Source organism: Scyliorhinus torazame, chromosome 12 (assembly GCF_047496885.1).
Source record: "Scyliorhinus torazame isolate Kashiwa2021f chromosome 12, sScyTor2.1, whole genome shotgun sequence".
Classification (NCBI taxonomy): Eukaryota; Metazoa; Chordata; class Chondrichthyes; order Carcharhiniformes; family Scyliorhinidae; genus Scyliorhinus; species Scyliorhinus torazame.
Window position 1 is genome coordinate 176,207,033 of NC_092718.1, and position 27,073 is coordinate 176,234,105.

A 27,073-nucleotide genomic window follows, 5' to 3' on the forward strand; every position below is an offset into this window, starting at 1 on the left:
GAACAGCACCCATCTCTTTATTAGGCAGTCTTCACGATTCCATACTGAGCGTAACAACTTCAGATCATAACTATAGTTCCCATTTTTTCAAACAACCACTTTTGGTAATATTGCTGCTGGCATTTGCAGCTCCACTAGACCCACCTTCTGTTTCTTTTCTTGTTCCATTATTACCTGTTATAGTCTTGCATCATTATCCCCTTTGTCATTTAATCATTCCTGCCTTCCATCCTGTCCTACACCTTCTGCCAACCCCACCAGCTTTCTTTGCCTCTATACTTTATTAAAACCTGCTACATCGCTAACTTTTTCCAGTTGATGATAGGTCATCAACCTGAAAAATGGATTCTGTTTCTCTCTGCAGATGCAGCCAGACCAGCTGAGTAGTTCCAGTATTTTCTATTTATATTTCAGATTTCCAACATTTGCAGTAATTCTTTTTTCATTAAGAAACAATTCCTGATAGTGTCGAGTTGTTTAGAAACTAAAATTCTGGACTTGCATCATTCCATTGCATTGAGTATCGAAATCTTCAATTCAATTCAATAAAAATTCAATGGGCCTCAAGAGATTCTTAATTTCTAAGATCAATACACTGCCAATCCGATATGCTGACTGTTGCTACAGTGGGGTAGAAAGCAATAAAATGAGAACTGGCCTCAGGTACAAAGAGTGAAAATTTGTATTTTCTTCATTTACAGAAATTCTGCTCCAAACAAAACAGATTCAAATTCAGTCCTAGGCATCAAATTCCATTGGTCCTCGAGAATGACTTTTAGTGATGGCTGAAACCTAATGGCAAGGGATATCGTATTCACTTTGCATACAAATAATGTAGAGTTAAAGTGAAGTCACAAACATTCCTCTGAGTCTACAGAGGGGATCCAGAAACACACAAAGCCCAAGGCAACCCTAGTTTGTTGCAGTTTTATTCTTTCTTTGTACACACCGCCTCTAAAGCGCTCTGTGCATCATCAACCTGCTGCTGCAATCTCTCTCGCATTGCTTCATTCGTTGCTTTCTTTAGCCTGCCTTCCATCTCTTCAATAACCGCACGGTATCCCACCACGTTGTGGAAGATACGGATTGCACGGTCACCGCATGACACCAAAAACCTACTGTTGATGTCAAATGCCAAGTCAGCAATCTCCTCCCCGTGCACATTTAAAAATTCTTCCTCCTGCTTGCCCGTCTTGGCACTGTGCACTGAGATGCTGAAGCCACTGGAGATAGCTACCACCCTGGCATCAGGAGAAAGAGCGATTCGGCAGGGATCAGAGACATTGCATTTCATAGTGTACAGCAAGTAGGGGTCCTGCTGCTGCTTGTACTCAACATCAGTGTCCCACAGCTTCCAGGTGCCATCTTTAGAAACTGTTGCCATTCTGTTCAGGAAACAAATTAGATAAATCAAGTTCCATTGCTGTAAACTCTGTTTTCTGAAGAATATCACAACCCGTAGGAAACTAGAATATGTGGCTTCAACAACATCCAGCCAATCATTAACAATTTAAGTTAGTAAGTAATTCTGAACACATAAGCTAGTGATTTATATCAACCAACCAATTAAGAACTCACTAACAGCCCACCCATTAGAATGCAGTACCTTGACCATGACCTCTTTTAGTTCTCATTAATTCAAACAGTAAAACCAGCTGAAAGCTGCTGAGTGGCTCACGGGGCTTGGCCAATTTTGCTCTCTAACTGCGAGATGAAAATGGAGCAGTCACTTCGATACAATACCCAATATACATAGATTGATGATTGTGCTCACATTACCCAATGTACAAACTAAAGGATAATCATTTGGTACAACAAGAATTACATTTTCATCATTCCACTCACAGGGTTTGATCTTTTTGTGATCTCTAATTCTCTTATTCAAAGCAAAATGAATACCAGAGAAGGACTATAACCTAATCTACTTGGTCTACATCAACAGATATTTGCTCAAGAGTTTAATAACAGATTGTTTGAGCCCTAAATCAATATTGAAATATCGTGCCAATGTTCAGAGGTGACACCAACATTCAAAAAAGGAACAAGGCAAAACCAGAAAATGATAAAACCATTAGCTTGACTTTCGTTCCTGGGAGGTTGCAAAAAGGGATTATTAGAGATACTCTGTGTTAGTGCAATGACTGAAAAGGGATTGTTAGAGACTTTTAATGTGGTTTCAAGGAAATGAAGCCAGGTCTTATTAAGCTGTAAAATTGCTTTGATGAAGATGTTAGGTTGGTGGTAACTCAGTCGGCATTGTATACTTACATTTTCAAAAAGCTTTTTATAAAATGCCACACAATATGCCACTAAATAAGATGTAGTTCGGTGAGATTGGCAGGCACATCTTGGGGTAGATAGGAAAAAATTGGTTGCTTTCTCTTAGACTGCAAGTTATTACTGTTGACAACGGCTCTGTGGTGACTGAATCTCATAGAAATCAGTCTTGGGACTCCTGCTCGTCACCATCTTTATTATTTGGACAATAGCAATCGAGAATAATGTGCAAGCATGCAACAAATCCAAACATTACTGTAAATGTTGAGGTCTCAGATGAGAAAAAAACCCAATTACAATGCAATCCAATGCAATGGGCCCACATCTGGTGAATGTCATTTTGCACAGATCGATGTAATATCATGGGCAAGTGGGGAGAAAAGAGGTGTGAAGGCATATAGATTAACAGCAACCATGTGTACATTATAGAGGATTCAGAGCTTAAGGCTGTTCATAGAATTATAGAATCCCTACAGTGTAGAAGGAAATCATTTGGCCCATCACGTCTGCACCGACCCTCTGAAAGGACACCCAACCTCGGCCCAATCCCCTGCCCTATCCCTATAACCCCACCTAACCTGCAAAATCCAGGACAGGGAGGAGGCTGGCCGCGACAAAGGAATTGAAGGGGTTTATGGAACAGATTGGGGGGGGGTAGACCCATGGAGGTTTGCACGGCCAAGGGCGATGGAGTTTTCTTTTTTCTCACATGCCCACAAGGTATACTCTCGCATCGACTTTTTTGTTCTGAGCAGGGCGCTAATCGGCAATTGCAGTGTCGGATCATGCCCCACATTGGGTGGATCTACAGGTAAGTGTGGAGAGAGAGCAATGCCCGTTGTGGAGACTGGATGTGGGGTTGCTAGCGGACAAAGCAATTTGTGGGCAGGTTAACAAGCCCATCCAGAACTATCTGGAAACAAATGATACGGGGGAGGTCTCTGCAGCGACGGTTTGCGAAGCTCTGAAGGCAGTGGTCAGAGGGGAATTAATCTCGATACGGGCCCACAGAGAAACGGTAGAACAGGCTGAGAGGGATAGGTTAGTTGAGGAGATACTTCAGGTGGACATGAGATACTCTGAGGCCCCGGACGCGGGGCTACTGAGGGAGCAACGGAGGTTACAGGCGGAGTTTGGGCTGTTGAGCACAGGGAAAGCTGTGGAACAGTTGAGGAAGGCAAGGATTTATGAGTACGTGGAAAAGGCAAGCAGAATGTTAGCACACCAGCTCAGGAAAGGGGAGGCGGCCAGGGAGATAGGTAAAGTAAAGAGTAGAGGTGGGAATACTGTCCTGGACCCAGTGGGGGTGAGTGAGGTGTTTAAGGACTTTTATAGTAAATTATATGAGTCGGAACCCCCGGCTGGAGTGGAGGGGGTGAGGCAGTTTTTGGGTCAGTTGAGGTTTCCGAGAGTAGATGAGGATCTGGTGGAAGGGTTGGGAGCCCCAATTGAGATTGAGGAAATAATCGAAGGGCTGGGCGGCATGCAGTCGGGCAAGGCCACGGGGCCTGATGGCTATCCGGTGGAATTCTATAAGAGGTTTTCAGAGATATTGAGTCCACTGCTGGTGAGGACATTTAATGAAGCAAGAGAGAAGGGAGTCTTCTCCCCAACAATGTAGCAGGCCTCAATTTCATTGATCCTGAAATGGGAGAAGGATCCAAGAGCAATGCAGGTCATACAGGCCAATTTTTCTACTGAATGTGGACACCAAACTGCTGGCTAAGATACTGGCCACAAGGATAGAGGACTGTGTCCCGGGCGTGATAGGGGAAGACCAGACGGGATTTGTAAAGGGCAGGCAACTCAAGGCCAATGTTCGGAGGCTTTTGAATGTTATTATGATGCCCTCAGAAGGAGAGGAGGTGGAGGTAGCGATGGATGCGGAGAAGGCTTTTGATCGGGTGGAGTGGAATTACCTGTGGGAGGCGCTGGGAAGGTTTGGGTTTGGTGAGGGCTTTATTGACTGGGTGCGGTTGCTCTATCAGGCACCAGTAGCGAGTGTGCATACGAACCGGCGGAGGTCAGCGTATTTTAAACTACACCGAAGGACGAGGCAAGGGTGCCCCCTCTCCCCGTTAATGTTTGCTCTGGCCATAGAGCCATTGGCCATGGCGTTAAGAGCCTCTCGGAACTGGAAAGGACTGGTTCGGGGGGGTGGGCAGTGGAGCACCGGGTCTCGCTTTAGGCAGATGAACTGCTCTTGTATATTTCAGACCCGTTGGAGGGGTTGGGGGAAGTAATGCGAATCCTGGGTGAATTTGGCAATTTTTTGGGGTATAAGTTGAACATGGGGAAAAGCGAGGTGTTCGCGATCCAGACAAGAGCACAGAAGAGATTGGGAGAGCTGCCGCTTAGAAGGGTAGGAAAGAGCTTTCGGTATCTGGGATTCCAGGTGGCCCGGGAATGGGAGACACTGCACAAGTTAAACCTATCCTGGCTGGTAAAGCAAATGGAAGGGAACTTTAAGAGATGGGACATGCTCCTGCTATCACTGGCGGGGAGGGTACAGACCGTGAAAATGACAGTCCTCCCCAGATTTCTGTTTGTCTTTCAGTGCCTCCCCATCTTCATCCCGAAGACCTTTTCCAAGCGGGTGAATAAGGTTATTTCGCGCTTTGTGTGGGCGGGTAAAACCCCACGAGTGAAGAAAGTGTTGCTGGAGCGCAGTCAGGGGGAGGGTGGGTTGGCGCTGCCGAACGTCTGCAATTGCTACTGGGCGGCTAATATAGCCATGATTAGGAAGTGGGTAGCGGGGGAGGGGTCGGTGTGGGAGCGGATGGAGGCGGCTTCATTCAGACACAAGTTTGGGAGCATTGATAATGGCACCTCTTCCGTTCTCGCCGGCCCGATACTCCACAGGTCCGGTGGTGGTGGCGGTTCTGAGAATCTGGGGGCAATGGAGGAGATATAAGCGAGTGGAGGGAGCATCAGTTTGGACCCCGATTTATAATAATCATCGGTTTGTACCGGGTAGGCTGGATGGTGGGTTCCGGAGATGGCAAAGGGCAGGAATTAGAAGGATGGGGGATCTATTTATAGATGGGAGCTTTCCCAGCTTGAAAGCCTTGGAAGATAAATTTGAATTGCCAGCAGGGAACGGGTTTAGGTATTTGCAGGTGCGAGACTTCCTGAGAAAGCAGGTTCCGGCCTTTCCGCGGCTGGCGCCACGAGAGATACAGTATAGAGTAGTCTCCAGTACCTGGGTGGGAGAGGGGAAGGTTTCAGATATTTACCAGATTTCGAAGGCGGAGGAAACTCCAGTGGAGGAGCTTAAGGGCAAGTGGGAGGCCAACCTAGGAGGAGAGATAGAGGCCGGTCTCTGGGCAAACGCCCCAAGCAGGGTTAATACCTCCTCATCATGTGCCAGGCTTAGCCTTATACAATTTAAGGTAGTCCACCAGGCACACATGACAGTGGCTAGGATGAGCAAGTTTTTCGGGGTAGAAGATAGGTGTGCGAGGTGAGCGGAAAGCCCAGAAAATCATGTCCACATGTTTTGGGCATGCCCGAAGCTTGGAGGATTTTGGCAGGGTTTTGCTCAGGCAATGTCCACGGTACTAAAAACACAGGTGGTGCCGAGTCCAGAGGTAGCGATCTTTGGAGTGTCGGAAGAGCCGGGAGTTCAGGGGGCGAAAGAGGCTGACATCTTGGCTTTGTCTCCCTGGTAGCCCGGAGACGGATCTTGCTAATGTGGAGGAACTCGAAGCCCCAGAGCGTAGAGACCCAGGTTAGTGACATGGCTGGGTTTCTCAGTCTCGAGAAGATAAAGTTCGCCTTAAGAGGGTCAATGGTCGGGTTCACCCGGAGGTGGCAACCGTTTGTCGACTTTCTCAGGAAAAATTAAAATGTCAGCAGAAGCAGTATTCCGGTGGGGGGGGGGGGGGGAGAAAGCCAGATTGTTGTTTTATGGTTGGGGTGTGTGAAGATTGGGTTGGAGGTGCTAATGTTTATCATACCATGTTTATGTCATTGTTATTATTATAAAGATTTTCAAATACCTGAATAAAATATTTTTTCAAAAAAATATTGGGCGCGATTCTCCGACCCCCCACCGGGTCGGAGAATCGCCGGGAGCTGGCGTGAATCTCGCCCCCGCCGTGTCCCGAATACTCCGCCACCAGAGATTCGGCGGGGGCAGGAATCGCGCCATGCCGGTCGGCGGGCTCCCCCCGGCGATTCTCTGGCCCGCGATGGGCCGAGGTCCCGCCGCTGTTAACCCTCGCCAGCCGGCGTGGATTGAACCACCTACCTTACCGGCAGGACAAGGCGGCGCAGGCAGGCTCCAGGGTCCTGGGGGGTGGCGTGGGGCGATCTGGCCCTGGGGGGTGCCCCCAGGGTGGCCTGGCCCGCTATTGGGGCCCACCGATCGGCGGGCGGGCCTGTGCCGTGGGGGCACTCTTTTTCTTCTGCCTTCGCCATGGTCTTCACTATGGCAGAGACCCCCTCCACTGCGCATGCGCGGGGATGCCGTGAGCGGCCACTGACGCTCACGTGCAAGCGTCGCCCGGCGAAGTCCTTTCGGCGCCGGCTGGCGTGGCGCCTAAGGCCTTTCCCGCCAGCCGACGGGGCTGAAATCACTCCGGCGCGGGCCTAGCCCCTCAAGGTGAGGGCTTGGCCCCTAAACTCCGCACCTTTGGGGCGGCCCGACGCCGGTGTGGTTCAAGCCATTCCATTACGCTGGATTCCCCCGCCCCGCCGGGTAGGGGGGGGAGAGAATCCCGGCCAAGGTGTCTAAATTTGGTCCCCTCAAATGAAAATTGATTTAGAGGCTCTGAAAAAGGCCCAAAGAAGAGCATTTAGACACAGCAATCAGCATAGTCGGTTCTTTTTACTTTAGACTGCAAGGAGATTTGTTAAAGATCTTTAAATTAACGAAGGGAGCGGAAGCTGTCCTTGCAAATAAATTATTTGAGTTATATTGGGTTAAGAGCTCCTGGATAAATTAATGGGAATCAATGGACATTACAAACAAGTACCAGGTTTCAAACCCAACCCAACAACTGCCTGGTTTCAACCTTCCAAGGAGTGAGCCGCCCTCAACAGGTTCAGGACTGAGCACCGCCCATTCGTGGCTAATCTCCACAGATGGGGCTTTGGGGCCAGCCCCTATATGCTTGTTGGAAAGAGCAAACTATGTAGCACATCATAGAAGAATGTCCAATCCAGACAAAGTGGAGGCCTATCCATACTCAACACATCAGCACCGGAAGAAGCTTAAGGACTTTGCCTTCGCTAAATAAATAAAAATGGAGCTGGGGAAATGCATACAGTTGCATCAACCGAGCCAAGTTAGCTACCAGAAAGATTTTTCTATTTACAGAGGGTCATCAACCTCTGAAACAAGTTACCCAGCTTGTGCAGTGAGTACAGTTTTGTTTCAGGTAGTCAAGGGAAACTGGATTTCTAACTATGATTGATACTGAAGCTTACAGGAGGTAGGTGGAGCACAGGGAGTTTATCAGATAATCACTGGTCTCCTGTTTTGATCACCTCAGGGGAATCAGAGACAAATTTCTCCGCATTGTTCCCTGAAATGGTTAAGGATTTCCCTCTATTGCTTGGTGGTTTGGTGGCCATGGTGTTCCTGATGCTCAACTGCACATGACGGCATGGGACAAGATCTTATCTTAGAACCAAGTCAAGAGTCATTTAGTTTCTCTGTGAACTCTGCCTCTCTTATTCCATGTAACGTTAAATCTCGCGGTGACAATTGTTTGAAACATGTTGTTGCATGTATATAAATGAAACATTGAATTTGGTGGAGTGGATGCTTTCTAAACAGTACATGCTACTTAAGATACCATATGTGAGGTGATCGTACAACATGGTCTCACCTTCTGGAGTCATTGGAAAAAGCAAACGAGTATATGCCAGCTGAATGACCCTTTAGATCAAAGGCCCTCAGCACCTCCCGGAACGTACCCGATTTGGTAAAACAGACTTCCCAAACTTTCACATCCGGCGTAAAGCCACAAGAAGCCACAAACCTGGATAAATAGAAATGCGCCACAATCCATCAAACAATGTTTTTAAAAAGCCATGCAACCTGATTTTGACACAATCTTTGCGCCTGATCAACAGTGAAGATTGATAAAAATGTAAAGCTACAACTCAATTGTGGCTGCAAAGTGGCAATAGTTCAGTACCAATAGAGCTTTTTGTGTTGGCCTTCCCTCTCCTAACTGCACCAGTGTAGGTGATATTACTGTTGGGTTTGTATTGTTTATTGCCAAAGTGAATGACACCAACCTTCCACAAGGAGACACTGTGGCATATGCATTGTTCATCTGGTTAGTGTTAATTGTAGCTAGAAGCTCTCCTTTCAGGTCCCAGATCAGGATGGTAGTGTCATTTGATGCAGACATAATGAACTTTCCTAGAATTAAGATTAAAGACACACAATTAATATATTCTGCTCTGTACAGAGTATTTATAGTTGACAATGCTATTCCATCTCTAGCTACGCAAAGGCCAAGTCCCACCATTTGGCACATGTTTGCATCTACAAATTCCTAATGTACAAAGTCTATGATTTCAGTCATGCCACCAGAAAGCACTGGCAATATTCCTCTATACACTATAGCAAGGGGAGTATGGCATGTCATCCCAGATCATGGTCACAGTTGGGATTGTTTTTACTATTTTAATACAACAGGTTTGGGGGAAATGGATTATGCTCACATTTAAAGTAAGTTAATACAGGCATTGTAAGACAATAGTGTTAACAAATTTATTTTGATGCATTCTCAGATCACAAATAATAAAACAATTCAGTAATTTGTCTCCATAATAATAAACATCTCATATCCTTCAGTTAGGAGCTTCTGAACCAGGGATAGAGCAGAACTGTGGATACCAAAGAGGCAGACCAGCTTTTCTAATGGAGGACCAATACTCCCAGCTAAAGGAAAGGAACAGTACTACACACTGGGTACTGGGTCAAATCTCCCAACTAAAGGAGTGGATCGGGAAGGTTCTCGTGGCGACATGAAGGTGGAGATTGCAGGTTGCGTGGCTCCAGCTAGAGCTTTCGTTTTTTTGCATTTTCACCCAGATTTTGGGGAGAGTTTTACGTGATTGATTGTGAGAAAGGTTGCGACAACCAACGGCGTTGAAATACCAGAAGAAAAATACATTAGGTGCAAAGACAGGTGCGAGCGATACTCTGCCGGCGAGCTGGAGTTTGGTGGGGCGTGCTGTGGGAGGAAAGATGGCGGGAGCATGCTCACCATGTGGGGCAGCGCTCATTACAGTGTACACGCTGGCCGAAGTGATGGCGGTTGGGTTTGAGCAGCAATTCGGCAAGCATTTTGACAGGCATCGAAAGGAGATGATGACCTTGCTCAAGGAGTTGATGGACGACGCACTTGGCCCGATAAAGGAGGCCTTGGGAACGATGTTGATGGCGGTGCGGGAGAAAGTGAGGTGTTGAAGGGGGTAGAGGAAGTATTGTTGCGGCATAGCGACCAGTTCATCTCGATGGGCGAGGAGCTGCAGAAGGTGCAGGGGAGTAAAAAGCGCTGAGAGCAATAGTATAGGATCTGGAGAACAGGTCACAAAGGCACAATCTGAGGATTGCAGGTTTTCCCAAGGGGCTGGAGGGCTGGAAGCCGACAGAATATTCTGCAGGGATGTTTGCCAAGTTGTTGAGGGAGGAGGAGGATCCCTCCCTCCACGAGCTGGACAGGGCTCACCAGTCACTCCGGCTGAAAACGAATGAACCACCGAAGAGCTGTGATGGTCTCCTTTCACAGGAGACCAGGTGAAGAAAAAAGTGTTGATATGGGCAAAGCTGAATCGAGAGGCGAGGTGCGAATGCAGGTGTGAGGAAAGCCAAATACTCGGCGATTGTTATCTTGGATATATTCCGCATTTGGTCCTGGAGAAGGGACTGGCAAAGAGGCCTGCATGGGGGTTGGACGTGGGGTTGTTGGTGGACCCAAATTTCTGTACAAAGGTGGGAAGGGTGATTGAGGATAATGTGGGGTTTAACAGGAACGGGGAGGTTTCGCCGTCAGTGGTGTAGAAGGCGTTGATAAGGGGAGAGATCATCTCGTTTAAGGTTCAGGTGGACAAGGAAGCAAGGGAACAGTGGCAGTGGCTGGTAGAGGACATTTTGGAGTGGATGGAAGGTTTCCTACCCCAGATCGTCTGGTGAGGAAAAAGGAATTACAGGCAATGTTTGACCTTCTGTCCACAGGAAAGGCGGTTCGGCAGTTGAGGCGGGCGAAGAGGACTGTATATGAGTATGGGGAGAAGGCCAGTCGCTTGCTGGTGGGCCAGCTGGCTGCTGCAAGAGAGATTGTTTGGGTCTGGGATGGGGCAGGGGAATTGGTGGTGGCGCCAGAGCAGGTGAATTAGACGTTCGAGAGGTTTTATAAAACGTTGTATAGGTCGGAGCCCCCGGAGGATGAGTCAGACATGAGGAATGTTTTTGTGGCAGTTGGAGTGTCCTAGAGAGGGCAGGGCTGGAAGAGCCAGTGAGGATGGAAGAGGTTTGGGGTGTTGCCATTTCGGGTGGCAACTACCTACTTTAAGTACTTTGGAGTGCAGGTGGCTCGGGACTGGGCTCGGCTCCGTAAGTTGAATTTCACGAGTCTGGTGGGTAGGGTCAAGGCGGATCTATTGAGATGGGACAGCATTCCCCTATCGTTGGCGGGCCGGCTGTAGGCGATTAAGATGAATATTTTGCTGTGGTTTTTATTTCTATTTCAGTGCTTGCTGGTCTATTTGCGAAAACATTTTTTATGGGGGTGGAATGGTTGACCTCGTCGTTTGTGTGGGCAGGTAAGGTAGCGAGGATTAGGAGAATGGTGCTTAAGAGAGGGCAGCAGTCAGGAGGCCTGGCCCTTCCAAATTTGCTGTGCTATTATTGGGCGCAAACCCAGAGACGGTGCGGGGCTGGATCAGGGTGTCGGAGAATTTGTGGGTGAAGATTGAGGCAGGCTCTTGTAAGGGGGCGGGGGTACGGATGTTGGCAAGGCAACCGTTTGACCCAAGGAAATATTCGGGATGTTTGGTGGTGGTGGCCATGTTGAGACAGTTCCGGCAGCACTTTAGGCTAAGGGCGGTGTCGACGTGGATGCCGATCCGAAGGAATCATGGGTTCGAAACAGCGAGGTTAGACGCTAGGTTACGGGGATGGAAGGAGCGAGGGGTGAGTGGAATTAATGACTTATTTCTAAATGGGACGGTTTTTGAGTTGATGGTATGTTGCCTCCCTAGTGAGAGGGTCATGGATGTGAATGTCTTCAGAGAAACCAGAGGTCAGGGGGGCTGAACAGCCAGCATTTGTGGACCACATCAATACCAACCACATTGGCAGAAAAAGGGATGTCAGAAAAAGGGGAGTTTGGATACCCGCTGTAGGTTTTTAGGTATATGCCAGTGAAGGTTTTCCCAATCTTTCCGGTGGCACTGCCCTCCTCGCTGTTGGAGCGGGTGCTGTCGGTGATGGGGCTGTGGGGAGGGGTCATCTCGGCGATCTATGGGAGGATTTTGGAAGAGGATAACGCGCCTTTGGAGGGGATTAAGGCTAAGTGGGAGGAGGAGCTGGGGTTAGCCCTGGAGATGTTATGGTGTGAGGTGCTGAAAGGGGGGAGTGGGGCTCAACTGCATGTGCTAGGCTGTGGTTAATACAGTTAAAGGTGGTACATAGAGCGCACCTGACAAAGTCGAGGATGAGCTAGTTGTTTGAGGGGGTGGAGGACATTTGTGAACAGTGTGGGAGGGGTCCAGCCACACGTACATATGTTCTGGTCCTGTTTGAAGCTGGGGAGATTTTGGAGGTTGTTCTTCTGCGCCATGTTGGCGATCTTGCACGTGAATTTGGAGCCAAGCTCCCAGGGGGTCATATTTGGGTGTCAGACTTGCCAGAGCTGCAGAAGGGAGCTGAGGAAGATGTTTTAGCCTTTATCTCGCTGATTGCTTGCAGGCAGGTCCTGTTGGGGTGGGGGTCAGCTTCTCCACCCTGTGTCTCGGTATGGCTGGGGCATCTGTTGGAGTTCCTGTATTTGGAGACGGTTAAATTTTGGTGGGTTGTGGGGGGGGGGGGGGGGGGGGGGGGGGGGGGCGCGAGTGAGAGGTTCCACAAGAGATGTGTTTTGTTGGTGTTACATTTTAAAGAGCTGGTTACTGTCAGTTGTTATGCGGGGGGGGGCAAAATGTTTTTTTTGTTCTTGGTTATTGGGGGTTGATGGGGGTGGAGGGGTTGGTGTTGTTTTTGCTTTGTTATGCTGTGTACTTAAAATGTTAAAATATTAAAAACTTGAATGAAAATATTTTCCAAAGAAATAAATAAAAGGAGCGAATCAAATACTGGGTGAACTCCCAGCCGAGAGAAGCGAACCGCTAAAGTTTGCTGAAGGCCTTCACCTGTTTCCGCAATTCCGATGTTCACAATGGGAGCTTTATGCTTCTTTGGGAAGTCTTCAGATGCGGCGGTGAATGTGAATGAACCATCATCCTTTTTGATCATTTTAAAAACCCGGATTGTTTCTTCATTTGCTAGCCACGTGATGAAGGCTCTGTAGTGACAGAATTAAAAAGAAAATTAACTTAACATGCTACTGGTATCTCAAATGCTACAGAGACAACATTCTTCAGGGGTGGAAGAAAACAATAAGGTTCAGACAAAGTAAAGGATCAAGACTAGCTGGAATTACGGTCATGATCAGGAAGCTGGCAAGTTATTTATTTAGTGCCACCAAATCTGCAACTCGGGCCCAGCTAATTGGCAAGCTGCTAATTGGCAAGTGAGATTCTGTTTGCTGCGCCTGAAGAGCAAAATAATTTTATTCCACCAACATATAAGTTCTAAATGTCATGTCAAATGGGGTATTCAAAAATAAGCAAGAACCAAAAACCAAAATCTTAACAACACATCAACATGATTGGCTGGTGAGTATTGCAATTTTGTTTCCATTTCTCCAAAGTCAGAAAGTTAGCATAGGGAACTGGGAAAATGGAAATTATTTTTTTGGACAGTAAGGGTTAAGTAAACATTTCAGTTTCCTTCCATATATTTAAGTGATATCAGCAGAATCAGCATGAGTCACTAGTGAGTCTTTTTGTAAGTAGTAAGTTTTATTATCTAATAGCAGGGCAGCTACGACCTCTCCAGTGTACATCCTGTGCCATGTGTGAACTCTTGGATACTTCCTGTGTGCTGGATAACCATATGTGCAGCAAGTGCCATCAGTTGCAGCAGTTTAAGCTCTGGGGTTTGGAGCTTGTGCAACAGCTGGCTTCACTGCAGGGCATCTGTGAGATTGAGAGTTTTGTGAATAGCACATTGATAGATATGGTCACTCCGCAACTTAAGACTATGCAGAGAGCGAGGGAATGGATGACCACCAGAGTGTCAAGAAGAAACAGGCAGATAGTGCAGGAGTCCCCTGAATGCATCTCTCTCATCAACCAGTTCTGAATATTGCTGAAAGTGCTGGTTCAGCAGGGGGGTGCAGCCAGAGCCAAATCCGGTTCAACTGCATGGAGGGGGGGCATGAAGAGGACTGGAAGAGCAATAGTTATGGAGGGTTCAAGAGTGAGGGGAACAGATATTTTTGTGGCTGCTAACGTGAATCCAAGATGGTATGTTGCCTCCCTAGTGAGAGGGTCATGGATGTGAATGTCTTCAGAGAAACCAGAGGTCAGGGGGGCTGAACAGCCAGCATTTGTGGCCCACATCAATACCAACCACATTGGCAGAAAAAGGGATGTGGTCCTACAGCTAGAATGTAGGGCGGTAGATAGGAAATTAGAAAGCAGGACCTCCAAAGTAGCAATCTGCAGATTACTACCAGTGGCACATGTGAGTGAGCAGACAAATAAAAGGATAAAGCAGATGAATGCCTGGCTGGAGAGATGGTCCAGGAGGTAAGGCTCTAGATTCCTTGGACATTGGGAGCAGTTCTGGAGGAGATTGGACCTGTACAGGCCGATGGATTGCATCCAAACAGAACCGGGACCAATTTCTTGCCAAGCGATTTGCTAGTGCTGTTAGGGAGGTTTAAACTAACTTTGCAGGGGTGTGGGAACCAGAAGGTAATGTTACAGCGGAATACCACGGTGCAGAAAACACTGGAAGAGACGCACAGCATCAGAGTAGAACATAGGTATTAGGTGAGTTCAGCACAGGATAGAATTAATAAAATGTGCAGGTATGTGAATACATGGCATGTGGTGTATAAGATTGGTGAATTGCAGGAACAGACAACCACCTTGAAATATGATGTTGTGATGGTAACGGTGACCTGGCTCAAACAAGGGCAGGAATAGATTAAAGGTGTTCAGAAAAGATAGGCAAGGAAACAGGAAGAAGGGGCCGTATTGATTAAGGAGAACATTTCAGTGCGGGATGTCCCAAAGGGGTCAAGGACAGAGTCTATTTGGCTAAAGGTAAGGAACAAAGAAGGTGCACTTAAATTGCTTGGTGTAGTCTCATATGTCACCAACTAGTGGGAAAGGTGTGGAAGAGCAAATTTGCAAGGAAATTTCAGAGGTGCAATTATAGAGCAGTTCTAACGGGTGACTTTAATTTTACCATTATAGACTGGGGTAAGAGCAGTGTGAAGAGTCCTTCCTGTTGATTCCATTATTTCCCCTTTATTTTTGCTGTTCGCATTTTGATCTGTTTTAGTTTGTTTAAAGACAACCATCTGAAACAAATACATTTTACTTTTACTTATTATTTTCACCCCTCCCCTCCCCTCTGTGTGTCTGTCTTGTGTGTATGTATATAGAAGGTTGGGGGCAGGGGCAAGTTAAAGTGGGGGATTAGGAATTAGTTGATAGTTAACCAGTTGTATTTGCTGCATATTTCATTACAGTTCTCGTTATAGGTAAACAGTAATTGTGTTTAAATTTACAAACCTGGTGACTGTAATTATTGGGCAGCCAAGGGCCAAAGACATATTTTTCTAAGAATTATTGGTTATTTTATTGGGGGCAGCACAGTAGCACAGTGAATAGCATTGTTGCTTCACAGCTCCAGGGTCCCAGGTTCGATTCACGGCTTGGGTCACTGTCTGTATGCAGTCTGCACGTTCTCCTTGTGTCTGCAAGGGTGCTCCCACAAGTCCCGAAAGACAGGCTGTTAGGTAATTTGGACATTCTGAATTCTCCTTCTGTGTACCTGAACAGGTGCCGGAATGTGGCGAGTTGGGGTTTTTCACACTAACTTCAGTGTTAATGTAAGCCTACTTGTGACAATAAAGATTATTATTACTTCAATTGTGTTCCGGCTCCAGGACAAGTGGGGCTGGAATTGATTGCGCACCAGCATAACAGCACAGCATTCCTAGAGAGAATGGTCGGAAGAATTCTCTACAGCAGTATGTTTCCAGTCAATGGAGAATGTTCGTAGACCTGGTTTTTGGGAATGTGGTGAGCCAAGTAGATTGTACCATAAGGTTTAGACTGGTTACGGAATAAGACAAGCAGTCCAAAGTAAATATAATGGGGGTAAAGACAGCTTCAACAGGATATGAATGGTTCTAACATAGATAAATTGGAATCAAAGGTTGCCAGACAAGACTGTAACTGGACAATCATAGAATCCCTACAGTGCAAGAGGAGGCCATTTGGCCTATCGAATCTGTACCGACCCTCTGAAAGAGTACCCTACCTAGGCCCACCCCCCACCCGATCACTGTAACCCCACCTAACCTTCGGACATGCTAAGAGTCAATTTAACATGTCCAATCCACTTAGCCTGCATACAAAGAACAAAGAACAGTACAGCACAGGAACAGGCCGTTTGGCCCTCCAAGCCTGCGCTCATCACATGTCCTATCTAGACCAAATGCCCGTATCCTTCTATACCCCGTCTGTTCATGCGTTTATCTAGATAAGTCTTAAAGGTCGCTAACCTATCTGCCTCAACCACCTCACTTGGCAGTGCATTCCTGGCCACCACCACCCTCTGTGTAAAAAACTTCCCCCGCACATCTCCACTGAACCTATCCCCCCTCACCTTGAACTTGTGCCCCCTTGTAATTGTCATTTCTGCCCTCAGAAAAAGCCTCCAACTGTTCACCCTATCTATACCCCTCATAATTTTATAAACTTCTATTAGTTTTCATCCATCTTTCGAGGGAGAACAATCCCAGTTTCTTCAATCTCTCCTCATAGCTAATACCCTCCATACCAAGCAACATCCTGGTAAACCTTTGGACTGTGGGAGGAAACCGGAGCACCCAGAGGAAACCTACGCAGACATGGGGAGAACGTACAAATTCGACCTTTAAAAAAGAGATAGTTCAGGCACAGTCAAGGTATATTCATATAAAGGGGCATGGTAGGGCAAAGAAATCAAGAGCACCTTAGCTGATAAAACAGATAAAAATTCAGAAGAAAAAGTGTGTTTATGATCGCTGTTAGATGGAGAATACAACAAGGTTCAGGGGGGAATTAAGAAAGCAATAAGAGGAGCAAAGAGAAAGTATGAAAAGAGACTGGCAGCTAACATGAAAGGAATTCCAAAATGTTCCTGTAGGCATATAAATAGTAAAACAGTGATAAAAGGAGGGATTGTGGAACAAAAAGGATTTATACATGGAGGCAGGGGCATGGCTGAGGTATTAAATTAATAAGACTTTGCACCTGTCTTTACCAAGGAAGATGATACTGAACAGGACAAGGTAAAAGAGGAGGTGGTTCAAACATTGGAAGGGTTTAAAACTGATAAGTGGCTATTGAATAGGCTGCCTGTAATAAGACACCTGGACTAGATGAGATGCATCCAAGATCACCAAAGGAAATAAGTGTGAAATTGTGGAGGCACTGGCTATACTTTTCCAATCTTTTATAGGCTCAGGGCCAGTGCCAGAGGAGTGCAGAAATATAAACGTTACGCCCTTGTTCAAAAAAAAGAGTAATATGGGACAAAATTCATAATCACTTGGGTAAATGTGGGTTAATGAAGGAAACTGTACAAATCTGTCAAGGACAAATTTCAGTAACTTGCTTGACTTTTTGATTCGGTAACAGAGAGGGCTGATCAGGATAATGCTGTTGATGTGATGTAAATGGCCTTCAGATTTGTGAGCAAAGTTAGAACGCATGGAATAATAATAATAACAAAAATGTATTAGTGTCACAAGTAGGCTTACATTAACACTGCAGTGAAGTTACTGTGAAAATCCCTTGGTCGCCACACTACGGCGCTTGTTCAGGTACACTGACGGAGAATTCAGAATGTCCCATTCACCTAAAGAGCACGTCTTTCGGGACTTGCGGGAGTAAACTAGAGCACCTGGAGGAAACCCACGCAGACACGGGGAGAACGTGCAGACTCCACACAGACAGCGACCCAAGCTGGGAATCGAACCCGGGTCCCTGGCACTGTAAAACAACAGTGCTAACTGTTGCGCTACCGTGCCGCCCTAAAACGGACAGCTGTAGCATGGATTCAAAACTGGATGCGTGACAGGAAACAGTGAGTAGTGGTGAATACTGTTTGTTTTAAGACTGGAGGAAGTTTTATAGTAGTGCTCCTCAGGGATTGATGCTAGGATGCTGCTCTTCCTGATATATAGGTACCTAGGTGCATAGGTATTAGAAGCAGATGTAGGTAATTCAGCTCTTCGAGCCTGCTCTGCCATTCAATCAGGTCATGTCTGATCTCTTCCTGGTCTCAAATCCACCTTCCTACCTGCCCCCCGCTATCCCTTTCAAAATCAGAAATATATCTATCTCCTTCTGAAACAATTTAATGATTCAGACTCCACCGCACTATGGGACAGTAAGTTCCACAAATTCACCACTCTCTGCGAGAAGTGGTGAATACTGTTTTTCCTCCTCATCTCAGTTTTAAATCTATACCAGTGACCTCTCTCTCAACCTATAAGCGTGACCTCTCGTTCTTGATTGCCCAACAAGGGGGAACATTTGGACAATGTTTACTTTATCAATCCCTCTTAGTATTTTATACACCTTGATCGGATCCCCTCTCATTCTTCTAAACTCCAGCGTATATAATCCCAAACTGGTCAATGTCTCCTCATATGTCAACCCTTTCTTCCCCGGAATCAATTTGGTGAACCTCCTCTGGACTGCCTGCAATGTCACCACATCCTTCTCAAATATGGAGACGAAAACTGGACACAATACTCCAGATGCTGTCTCACCAACACCTTATACAATTGCAACAACACTTCTGTACTTTCAAACTCCGGTCCTTTTGCAATAAATGTTCAAATTCCATTTGCCTTTTTTATTACATGCTGTACCTACATACCGACTTTCTGTGATTCATGAACAAAGACACCCAGATCATTCTGCCCAGACGCATCTTGAATCTGCTTTCCATTTAAATAATAATTTGCCTTTCTATTTTTCTGGTCAAAATGGATACCTTCACACTGATATATAGTAACTACCTACACCCTGGTGTACAGAGCACAATTTCAAAAGCTGAGGATAATACAAAACTTGTAAGTATTGTGAACTGTGAGGAGGATAGTGTAGAACATCATAAAGTCAGCTTGGTGGAATGAGCAGACAAGTGGCTGATGAAATTTTATGCAGAGAAATGTTAAGTAATTCATTTTAGCAGAAAGAAGGCAGAGACACAATATAACATAAAAGGGTACAATTCTGAAGGGGGTGAAGAAGCAGAGAGACCTGGGGGATATATGTGCATAAATCATTGAAGATGGCAAGACAGTTTGAGAGAGCAGTGAATACAGCATCCTGAGTTTATCCATGTCCATAAAACATAGGAGCAGAATTATGCCATTGAGCCAATCGGGTCTGCTCTGCCATTCAATTATGGCTGATGTGTTTCTCATTCCCATTCTCCTACCTTCTCCTCATAACCTCTGATCCCCCTATTAATCAAGAACCTATCTCTGTCTGTCTTAAAGACACTCAGTGATTTGGCCTCCATAGCTTTCTGTGGCAAAGAGTTCTACAGATTCACCATCCTCTGGCTGAAGAAACTCCTTCTCATCTCAGTTTTAAAGGATCGTTCCTTCAGTCAAAGGTTGTGCCCTCAGGTTCTAGTTTTTCCTACTAGTGGAAAAATCCTTTCCACGTCCACTCTATCTAGGAACATAGGGAAGAATAGAGTACAAATGCAAGGAAAATACATTAAACTGGCCCAACCCTAACTGGAGTATTATGTCCAGATCTGGACAACAAACTTTGGGGAGGATAATGAAGCCACTGCAGAGGATGAACTCGGTTCAGTTTTGGTCTCCTTACTTGAGAAAGGACATACTGGCACTGGAGGGTGTGCAGAGGAGATTCATTAGGTTAATCCCAGAGCTGAAGGGGTTGGATTTCGAGGAGTGGTTGAGTAGACTGGGACTGTACTCGTTGGAATTTAGAAGGATGAGGGGGGATCTTATAGAAACATATAAGATTATGAAGGGAATAGATAGGATAGATGCGGGCAGGTTGTTTCCACTGGCGGGTGAAAGCAGAACTAGGGGCATAGCCTCAAAATAAGGGGAAGTAGATTTAGGACTGAGTTTAGGAGACTTCTTCACCCAATGGGTTGTTAATCTATGGAATTCCTTGCCCAGTGAAGCAGTAGAGGCTCCTTCATTAAATGTTTTTAAGATAAAGATAGATAGTTTTTTGAAGAATAAAGGGATTAAGGGTTATGGTGTTCGGGCCGGAAAGTGGAGCTGAGTCCACAAAAGATCAGCCATGATCTCATTGAATGGTGGAGCAGACTCGAGGGGCCAGATGGCCTACTCCTGCTCCTAGTTCTTATGAAGAAAAGATTCACAAGAATGGTTCCTCATTCCTGGAACCATTCAGTTAGGAAGATAGATTGAAGATGTTGGAATTGTTCACTTTCAAGTAAAGACGATTGAGAGGAATTTGATAGAGCTATTCAAAATCATGAGGGATCTAGACAGAGTAGATTGGGAGAAGTTGTTCCCATTAGTAGAAGCATTAAAAACCAAAGAGCAAAGATTTAAGGTAATTGGCAAAAGAATAAAAGGCAACATGAGGGAAAACCGTTTCACACAACAATTGGTTAGAATCTGGAATGCACTGCCTGAGTGTTGGGAAAGAGGGTTCAAACAAAGCATTCAAGAGGAAATTGGATTAATGTCTGAAAAGGAAGAATGTAGAGATATGGGGAGAAAGCGGGAGAGCGGCTTGAGAAAAATGCTCCTTCAGAGAGCCAGCACATGCACAACGCCTTCTTCTGTGCAATAAGCATTCTATGATTCTATGTTTAAATATATCACATTTTACCTGGAGTCAGGGCTGAAGCACACATGTGTGGCATGATCAAGTTCAACGTTAGCTCGCACACAACGATGGTCATGCTCAAGAAAATCTTTTGTACTCCAAATTCGCACTGTACGGTCATCGGCACAGGAAGCCAGGTACTTCCCATTACTACTGAAGTCAAGGCAGCTGACATTCCCACTGTGACTCTTCAAAGGCAAAATAACAATTCAATCAAAGCACTTTTTCAAATCACTGATAATACATGTCTCATCTATGCTAGGTTGTTGTCACATTTCAAGATCTTCTGCTAATTCTTTATTGCACGGAAAGTGTTATTCTAAACATGGTTTAAATGGATAGAGTAATTTTAACAGAAGGATCAGAGATCATTAAGTTGTTAATAAAGCTTTGGTGGTGTTTTCTTAGATGGTAAATAATAAGTAATTTGCTAGTTTTTCTCCATAATCAATAAACACCTTGTCCCTATTGTGTTGGGGAGTCACTGGTACTGGGCATTTAGGAGGCGATCTAGTAGATCTTTGTTCTAACGGTGAGCAGTAAGTGTTAAACAGATACAAACAGTCAGGTTTGAAAACCAGAAAAGCCATAAATTCAGGCAGGATTATTAGAGAGCATCTGCCGAGTTAGAAATGCTTGATTTGAGCCAAGTCAGATGGCCCACTGATGTGGATAGTACAACATGCTCTTTTTATTACTGCACAAGTATAAGCTATACAGATTGAATTCTGTTCTGCATGTTCATCTTACTGTTGAATAAAGCAGCTCATTTTTTGTAGCACCAAGTGTTCATTTGCTTCACCTTCGGGTAATTTGAAGAAGTGTACACATGCGAATCACACGAATACCATGTCCAGATCACAAGGAGCTAATACTGTCACAACCTGGGGTACACTATCATGCAAACAGATAGAGAGACAGAGAGAGAGTAGTGTGAGTCAACTCCCATGAAAGTGAAGATGTGCAAATTGCTCATGACAGAAACTGACACCAAGAAGATAGTTACAGCAGATCTAAATGTGCAAAGCTTTGCTGGTTAAAAATATATGACCAGTTTCAGGAGAAACAACAATTTTTATTATGAGACGAGAGTGCCGATTGGTTGGCAAATAGACTCTGATTGATACAGGTGTTACCATGGAGAATGCACCAATGGTGACATCCAGTTAACTGCCAAGCATGGTTTGAAATTGAAACCAGGCAGTTTGACTCTGATTGGTCCAGGCATTACCCTGAGGAATGAACCAGGGAATGGCTATCACTTATTTTTTTTAGATGAAACAGGTGCAATGTGTGTACATGTCCTTTCTGTCTGCAAAGCACAGGCCCTCCGTGTATTAATATACGTAGCTTCCAGAACATGCAAATACACCACATTGGGAGCCTGACTGACAATCTTAAATTTAGCAAATGTTGCCCAATCACAGAATCATATCTGATGTTGTATCATTGTGTTTTGAGTTTTGCAAGCACGGGTTGGTTGGGTATGGCCTGCACCTTGCCCATTGCAAACAGTGGAAGGGACATGCTGTTTGATACGATCCACCAGTCCTTGGGACATAGACTACATACCTAGCATCACACTATGGCCTACATACCTAGCATCACACTGGCGCTAAAATTCATACAACATGTTACTCATCTGTGCAATGGGCAGTACATAATTTTGGCTTGACGGCAGCATCCTGTGAGTGGTGAATACCACTTGCGTTGTTGCTCCATAGTAGCAGTGTGAAACAGCTAGTTTCATCTGTTGCTCACCTACTGAAATGGAACAGTCAAATGAACTCCCTATTGCTGATATACTAGTTGAGAAATCTGCAGGGGGTTCTTTATCATGGTCTACCACAAACCTACTTCCAATGTTCAATACACACAATAGGATTCTTACAGTTCTACACGTTATAAGATTAGTCATACTGGCAACCTTGTAAACAGGGCCCAAGCTATTTGCTCCTCATGCAAGCTTGATGCTGAAATAGGGCACATCAAAGACATCCTGGGGGATAATGGACCTTCCGCTGTTCACAACAGGCAAGGTCCAGGACAGGTACCCAACCATCCTATGCTTGCAAACCTCAAAACACAGTGTTCAACATTAGATGTGATCTCATGATTGGACAATATTTGCAAAATAATCTTCAGTATGCTAAAAAATTACACTGATAATTTAAGATTGTCAGTTGAGCTTGCAGTGTGGTGCATTTGTGTGCTTTGGACTAGATATACTAATACACAGAACATGTACACACATTGCATCTGTTTCAGCTGAACACAATAAGTGATAGCCATTTGTTGGTTCACTCCTCAGGACAATGCCTTGACCAATCAGAGTCAAGTTTAAATTGGCAGTTCAATGTCAGTCACCATTAATTGGTGCATTCTCCTTGGCAACGCCTCTACCAATCATAGTCCACTTGCCAACCGATCAGCACTCTTCTCATGCAGTGTAAAGTTGTTGCTTTCCCCCGACATTGTCCCAATGGGTGCAAGATGAAAAGTGTCGGCAAAATGTCTATTTTCAGCAATACTCAAGTTCTGCACTACGAAATGACTATTCTTACCTTTAGTGAAGTGGCCAGCAGTGGGTGGGCAAACACATGTTGCTGCAACTTTTCTTTACGTGGACGCTGCAACTTTTGCTTCTTCGATGCTGTGTTTCTGTCACTCTCACCATTACTGACTTTACTGTCCTCTGAATGAAACAAGAGATGGCTTCAGTTCACAAACATTTTTAGGATAATTAAACTAAGTATCTATCTATACCCAGATATCTGTAACCAGTGTTCAACAATATGTGCCTTGTATCGCCGATGAACATCAAGGCCAGCAGTTCGGGAGAGGGAACAGGTAGCGACAAGAGAAGGTAGCAAGAACTAAGACATTACACCTGCAACTGGCTTTAGCCAACGCGTGTATGTGAACATATTAAATACCCATGTTGGATTTCTACAGACACAAAGATGAACAAAACCTTGCCTAATATCACATTCTGCATAATGATATCATCAAAGATATTACTTTAACACATGATAAAGCTGTCGCTCATTTGGATTTCTAGTACTCTGCTATCGTTGCTTAGAATCCTAAGTGAACAATGGATTCAGCACTGATCGTTAGTACCGGCCAGGGAGGGTCTCAGCATCAATCCTTGGGGCCTTAGCCTTTCCCAAGCACCTGGGTTTGGAGTTTGAATGTTTGCCTACAACAGTGACACTGTTATCTAAAAAAAGGCATCCTGCTCTCTGGACGTGTACAGAATTCCCTGGATATATCAGTAACATTTTGGTCAGCCAACTATATTATGCTTTTCTCCCAAATGTAATACCATTTTTTTTAGTTGAAGAGTCTGAAGGACTACTTTTAAAATCGGAGGTGAAATTAATATATTTTTGTTTAATACAGAATAGGGGGTGTGCATGAGGAAGAAAGATAAATAAATGTACCGACTGGACACTTGTTTCAGTTTGCAATAGTTTCCTATTATACTTTAATTTTTTTGAAAGTGTATTAACCAGAGATATTCTGTGTATCTTTCCTGATCCCTTTTTACAAAAAGTCCAATTATCACTCGGCCTTTTGAACGATTACACAATGCAAGTATTCAGGTTACTAAGGCAGATTTAAAGCAAGAATTGGATAAAAGAGACAGGACACGCACAAAAAGGCAGGCAAAAGGTGCATACTTCCAGATACTAACTGCAACACAACAAATCTAGTGTCCACAAAGAACCCTTAAAAAGTCATAAGCCTGTCCTGCTAAACACAGTTTTCAATCTCATCGCGTGCAGTCATACTTATGGTCTCTTCCACTCACAGCTGAGAGACAACAACAAGTTACCCATGGCCAAACTCAGTATGGCACCCCCTCCAGCTCTAACGAGCTTCAGATTCTCACTCCATAGTGACTTCAGGCCAAAGCGTCCCTCATGCCCTGGAAAACATTAACATTCCCACTGCAGTGCCACAAAACTCTAGAACCAATGAGCAAGACCAGTGCAGTTAAAGCACACTCCATCTCCCTGGTACGACTAGACACCAGATAAATTGCAACTGGCAAATCACTTGCAATCCTGGTATGTAATGCTGCAGGTTAATGCCTGTTGTTAATTGCTCCAAGTGTTGTTGCAACTTCTAAAAAAGTAGCCTGCAACCACTTCATGACTGACAATTCCTTACATTGAAATTCCTATTGTAAATAATGACTTAAGCAGTTTCAATGTCAACATAAAAAGCATCAATCAAAATTGTGACACAGGAAGCAAGGTTCGTCAACATAATGTGCAAGCGTGTGTGTGTCCACACTGCGTTTGCTTCTACTTCCTCAGTTAGTAGAAATAAGACCGAGTAATTGGGAATGTTTCTTTAGCTGGAAGAAGCAGTGCTGAGCTTTGCTGCAGAGAACGGCTTAGTCTGTCGGCCTTAGCTCAATGCTAATAGTTTGTCCTCCGAGTCAGAAGGCCGGGGGCTCAAATCTCAATCCAGGACTTGAGCACATATCTCAGCCAACAATTCTCTGCAATAGTGAGGTAAGTGCTCCAATCTCTCAGCTGAGACTCTGTCCATTTACAGGTGGGTGGAAAAGATTTCATAGCACTATTCAGAACATGTCATGAGAGTTTTCCACGTGTTCTGGACAGTTTTATTCTTCAACCAACCAAGTGTCAAAAATAAAAATAGAGTCACATTTCTTCACACAAAATGACTTGCACTTCCTGGCAGAGGAGTGGAGCTGAAAACACCAGAATTATTATGTGACAACTAAATATAAGCAATGATGTGGGGATGGGGGAGACATGGAACTCTAAATGTGTGAATTAGGAGGATTGTTCTAAATGTATTAAGTCACACTGGATCCATCAACATTGTGAGCTCCCATTGCTGTTTGTAGGAATGAGTTCTTGTGTCAATTGGTTGCCATGTTTGCCAACCAAAAACAACTGTGACTACACTTAGGAAGTATTTCATTGGCTGAAGCACTTTGGGATGGACATAACAATTGCTATCACAATGTAGTTCTTTCCTTTCATACCAGACTCATCATTCTGAGTCACTCCAGTAAAGCACTAAGATGAGGAGTGATGGGGGAAGCAGATATTGCTGGAAACATTGTTTCTAAGTAAATCTTTAGGGATCCGGCACTCGCATCCAGAGATTGGTGTGCAAGTGGTCAAACCAAGGAGACAGGCTTCCCAGGGAGACATTGGAAGCAGATAGATCAGTGATCTATTCAGATTTATATTAAATCAATTTCTGCCATCATGGGAGTCAGGAGATGAGCAATTTCAGATATGATACAGTAAGAGTATGGTGCTTGGCAAGAGAAGGTAACTTTGAGCCAATAATTCCCAAAGGTCTCTATAGAATCATACAGTACAGAAGAGAACCTTCGGCCTATCAAGCCTGCATAGACAAAACTACTCTAATCTATACTAATCCCACTTCCCAGCATTTGGCCTATAATAATAATCTATATTGTCACAAGTAGGCGAACATTAACACTTAAATGAAGCAACAGTGCTAACCAATGTGTTACCTTAAATGTTTGACATTTCAAGTGCTCATCCAAGTAGTTTTGAAAGAATGTGAGGTTTTCTGGCAGTGCATTCCAGATTCCCACCACTCTGGGTGAAATTTGTTTTCCAAAAATCCCTGCTAAACGTTTCATTTTAAGATTATGCCCCCTTGTTATTGACTCTTCAACTAAGGGGACAGCTGCTTTCTATCCACCCTGTCCATGGCCCTCCTATTCTTATACACCTCAATCAGGTCCCCTCTCAGCATTCTCTGCTCCAACGTCTCTTCATAGCTAAAATGTTCCATCCCCGGGCAACATCCTAGTGAATCTCCTCTGTACCCTCCCCAGTGCAATCACATCCTTCCTTTTGTGCAGCAACCAGACCTGCACACAATACTCCAGCTGCACCAGAGCACCGGCAGGAAACCCACGCAGACACAGGGAGAAAGTGGAAACTCCACGCAGTCACCCAACACCTGAATTGAACTCAGGTCCCTGACGCTGTGAGGCAGCAGTGTTAACCACTGTGCCACCATGCTTGCCAGCCTAGAGATAAAGTAAACAGATAAAGTGTTACTCCTTCCAAAGTGCATCTCCTAACACTTTTCAGGGCTAAAGTCCATCACTGAGGTTTCCCTTGTGTCTGAGTCTGCTCCTCCACACTAATGCTTACTGGTGGTCAACAGCTGCAGTCTGGCTGCCTCCAGCTGGCCTTTGCTCTTCTTCCTCTGACATCTTATGAATGGAGTTGCCTCGGAATCCCCGCCCTCCCCCCGACCCGCCAGCCAATAAGAAGCGCTGACGGCAGCAGGGCGGCCGGCCGGTACTGAGGTCTCGGGCCGGCTTCACACTGCCTTCGCCCCACTGCCCAGCTCCTCACCCTCATTGACGGTGCTGCCGTTGCTGTCCTGCGGCACGGCCCTCCGCGATCCGGTCACCGCTGCCGAGATGAAGAAAATGAGCGCCCCCAGGAGCAACGACACGGCAAGGATAACGAACGGCTCCATGGGGCCCGTGCTCCAGGGCAACGTCAGCACGCGTGGCAGGGGCAGGAGCCAG

At 45.3% G+C, this 27,073-nt stretch overlaps 1 protein-coding gene across 1 annotated transcript; it reads right to left on the bottom strand.

Moving 5' to 3' along the window:
• tbl2 (transducin beta like 2) lies at nt 1–27,073 on the bottom strand. The gene is made up of 7 exons (XM_072469431.1): nt 26,895–27,073; nt 23,061–23,191; nt 20,500–20,684; nt 12,655–12,806; nt 8,530–8,656; nt 8,115–8,267; nt 1–1,385 (listed from the first exon to the last, which is right to left on the bottom strand). Exons 1-7 carry the CDS (start codon nt 27,019–27,021, stop codon nt 929–931), a joined length of 1,332 nt encoding a protein of 443 aa, XP_072325532.1. The 5' UTR covers nt 27,022–27,073; the 3' UTR covers nt 1–928.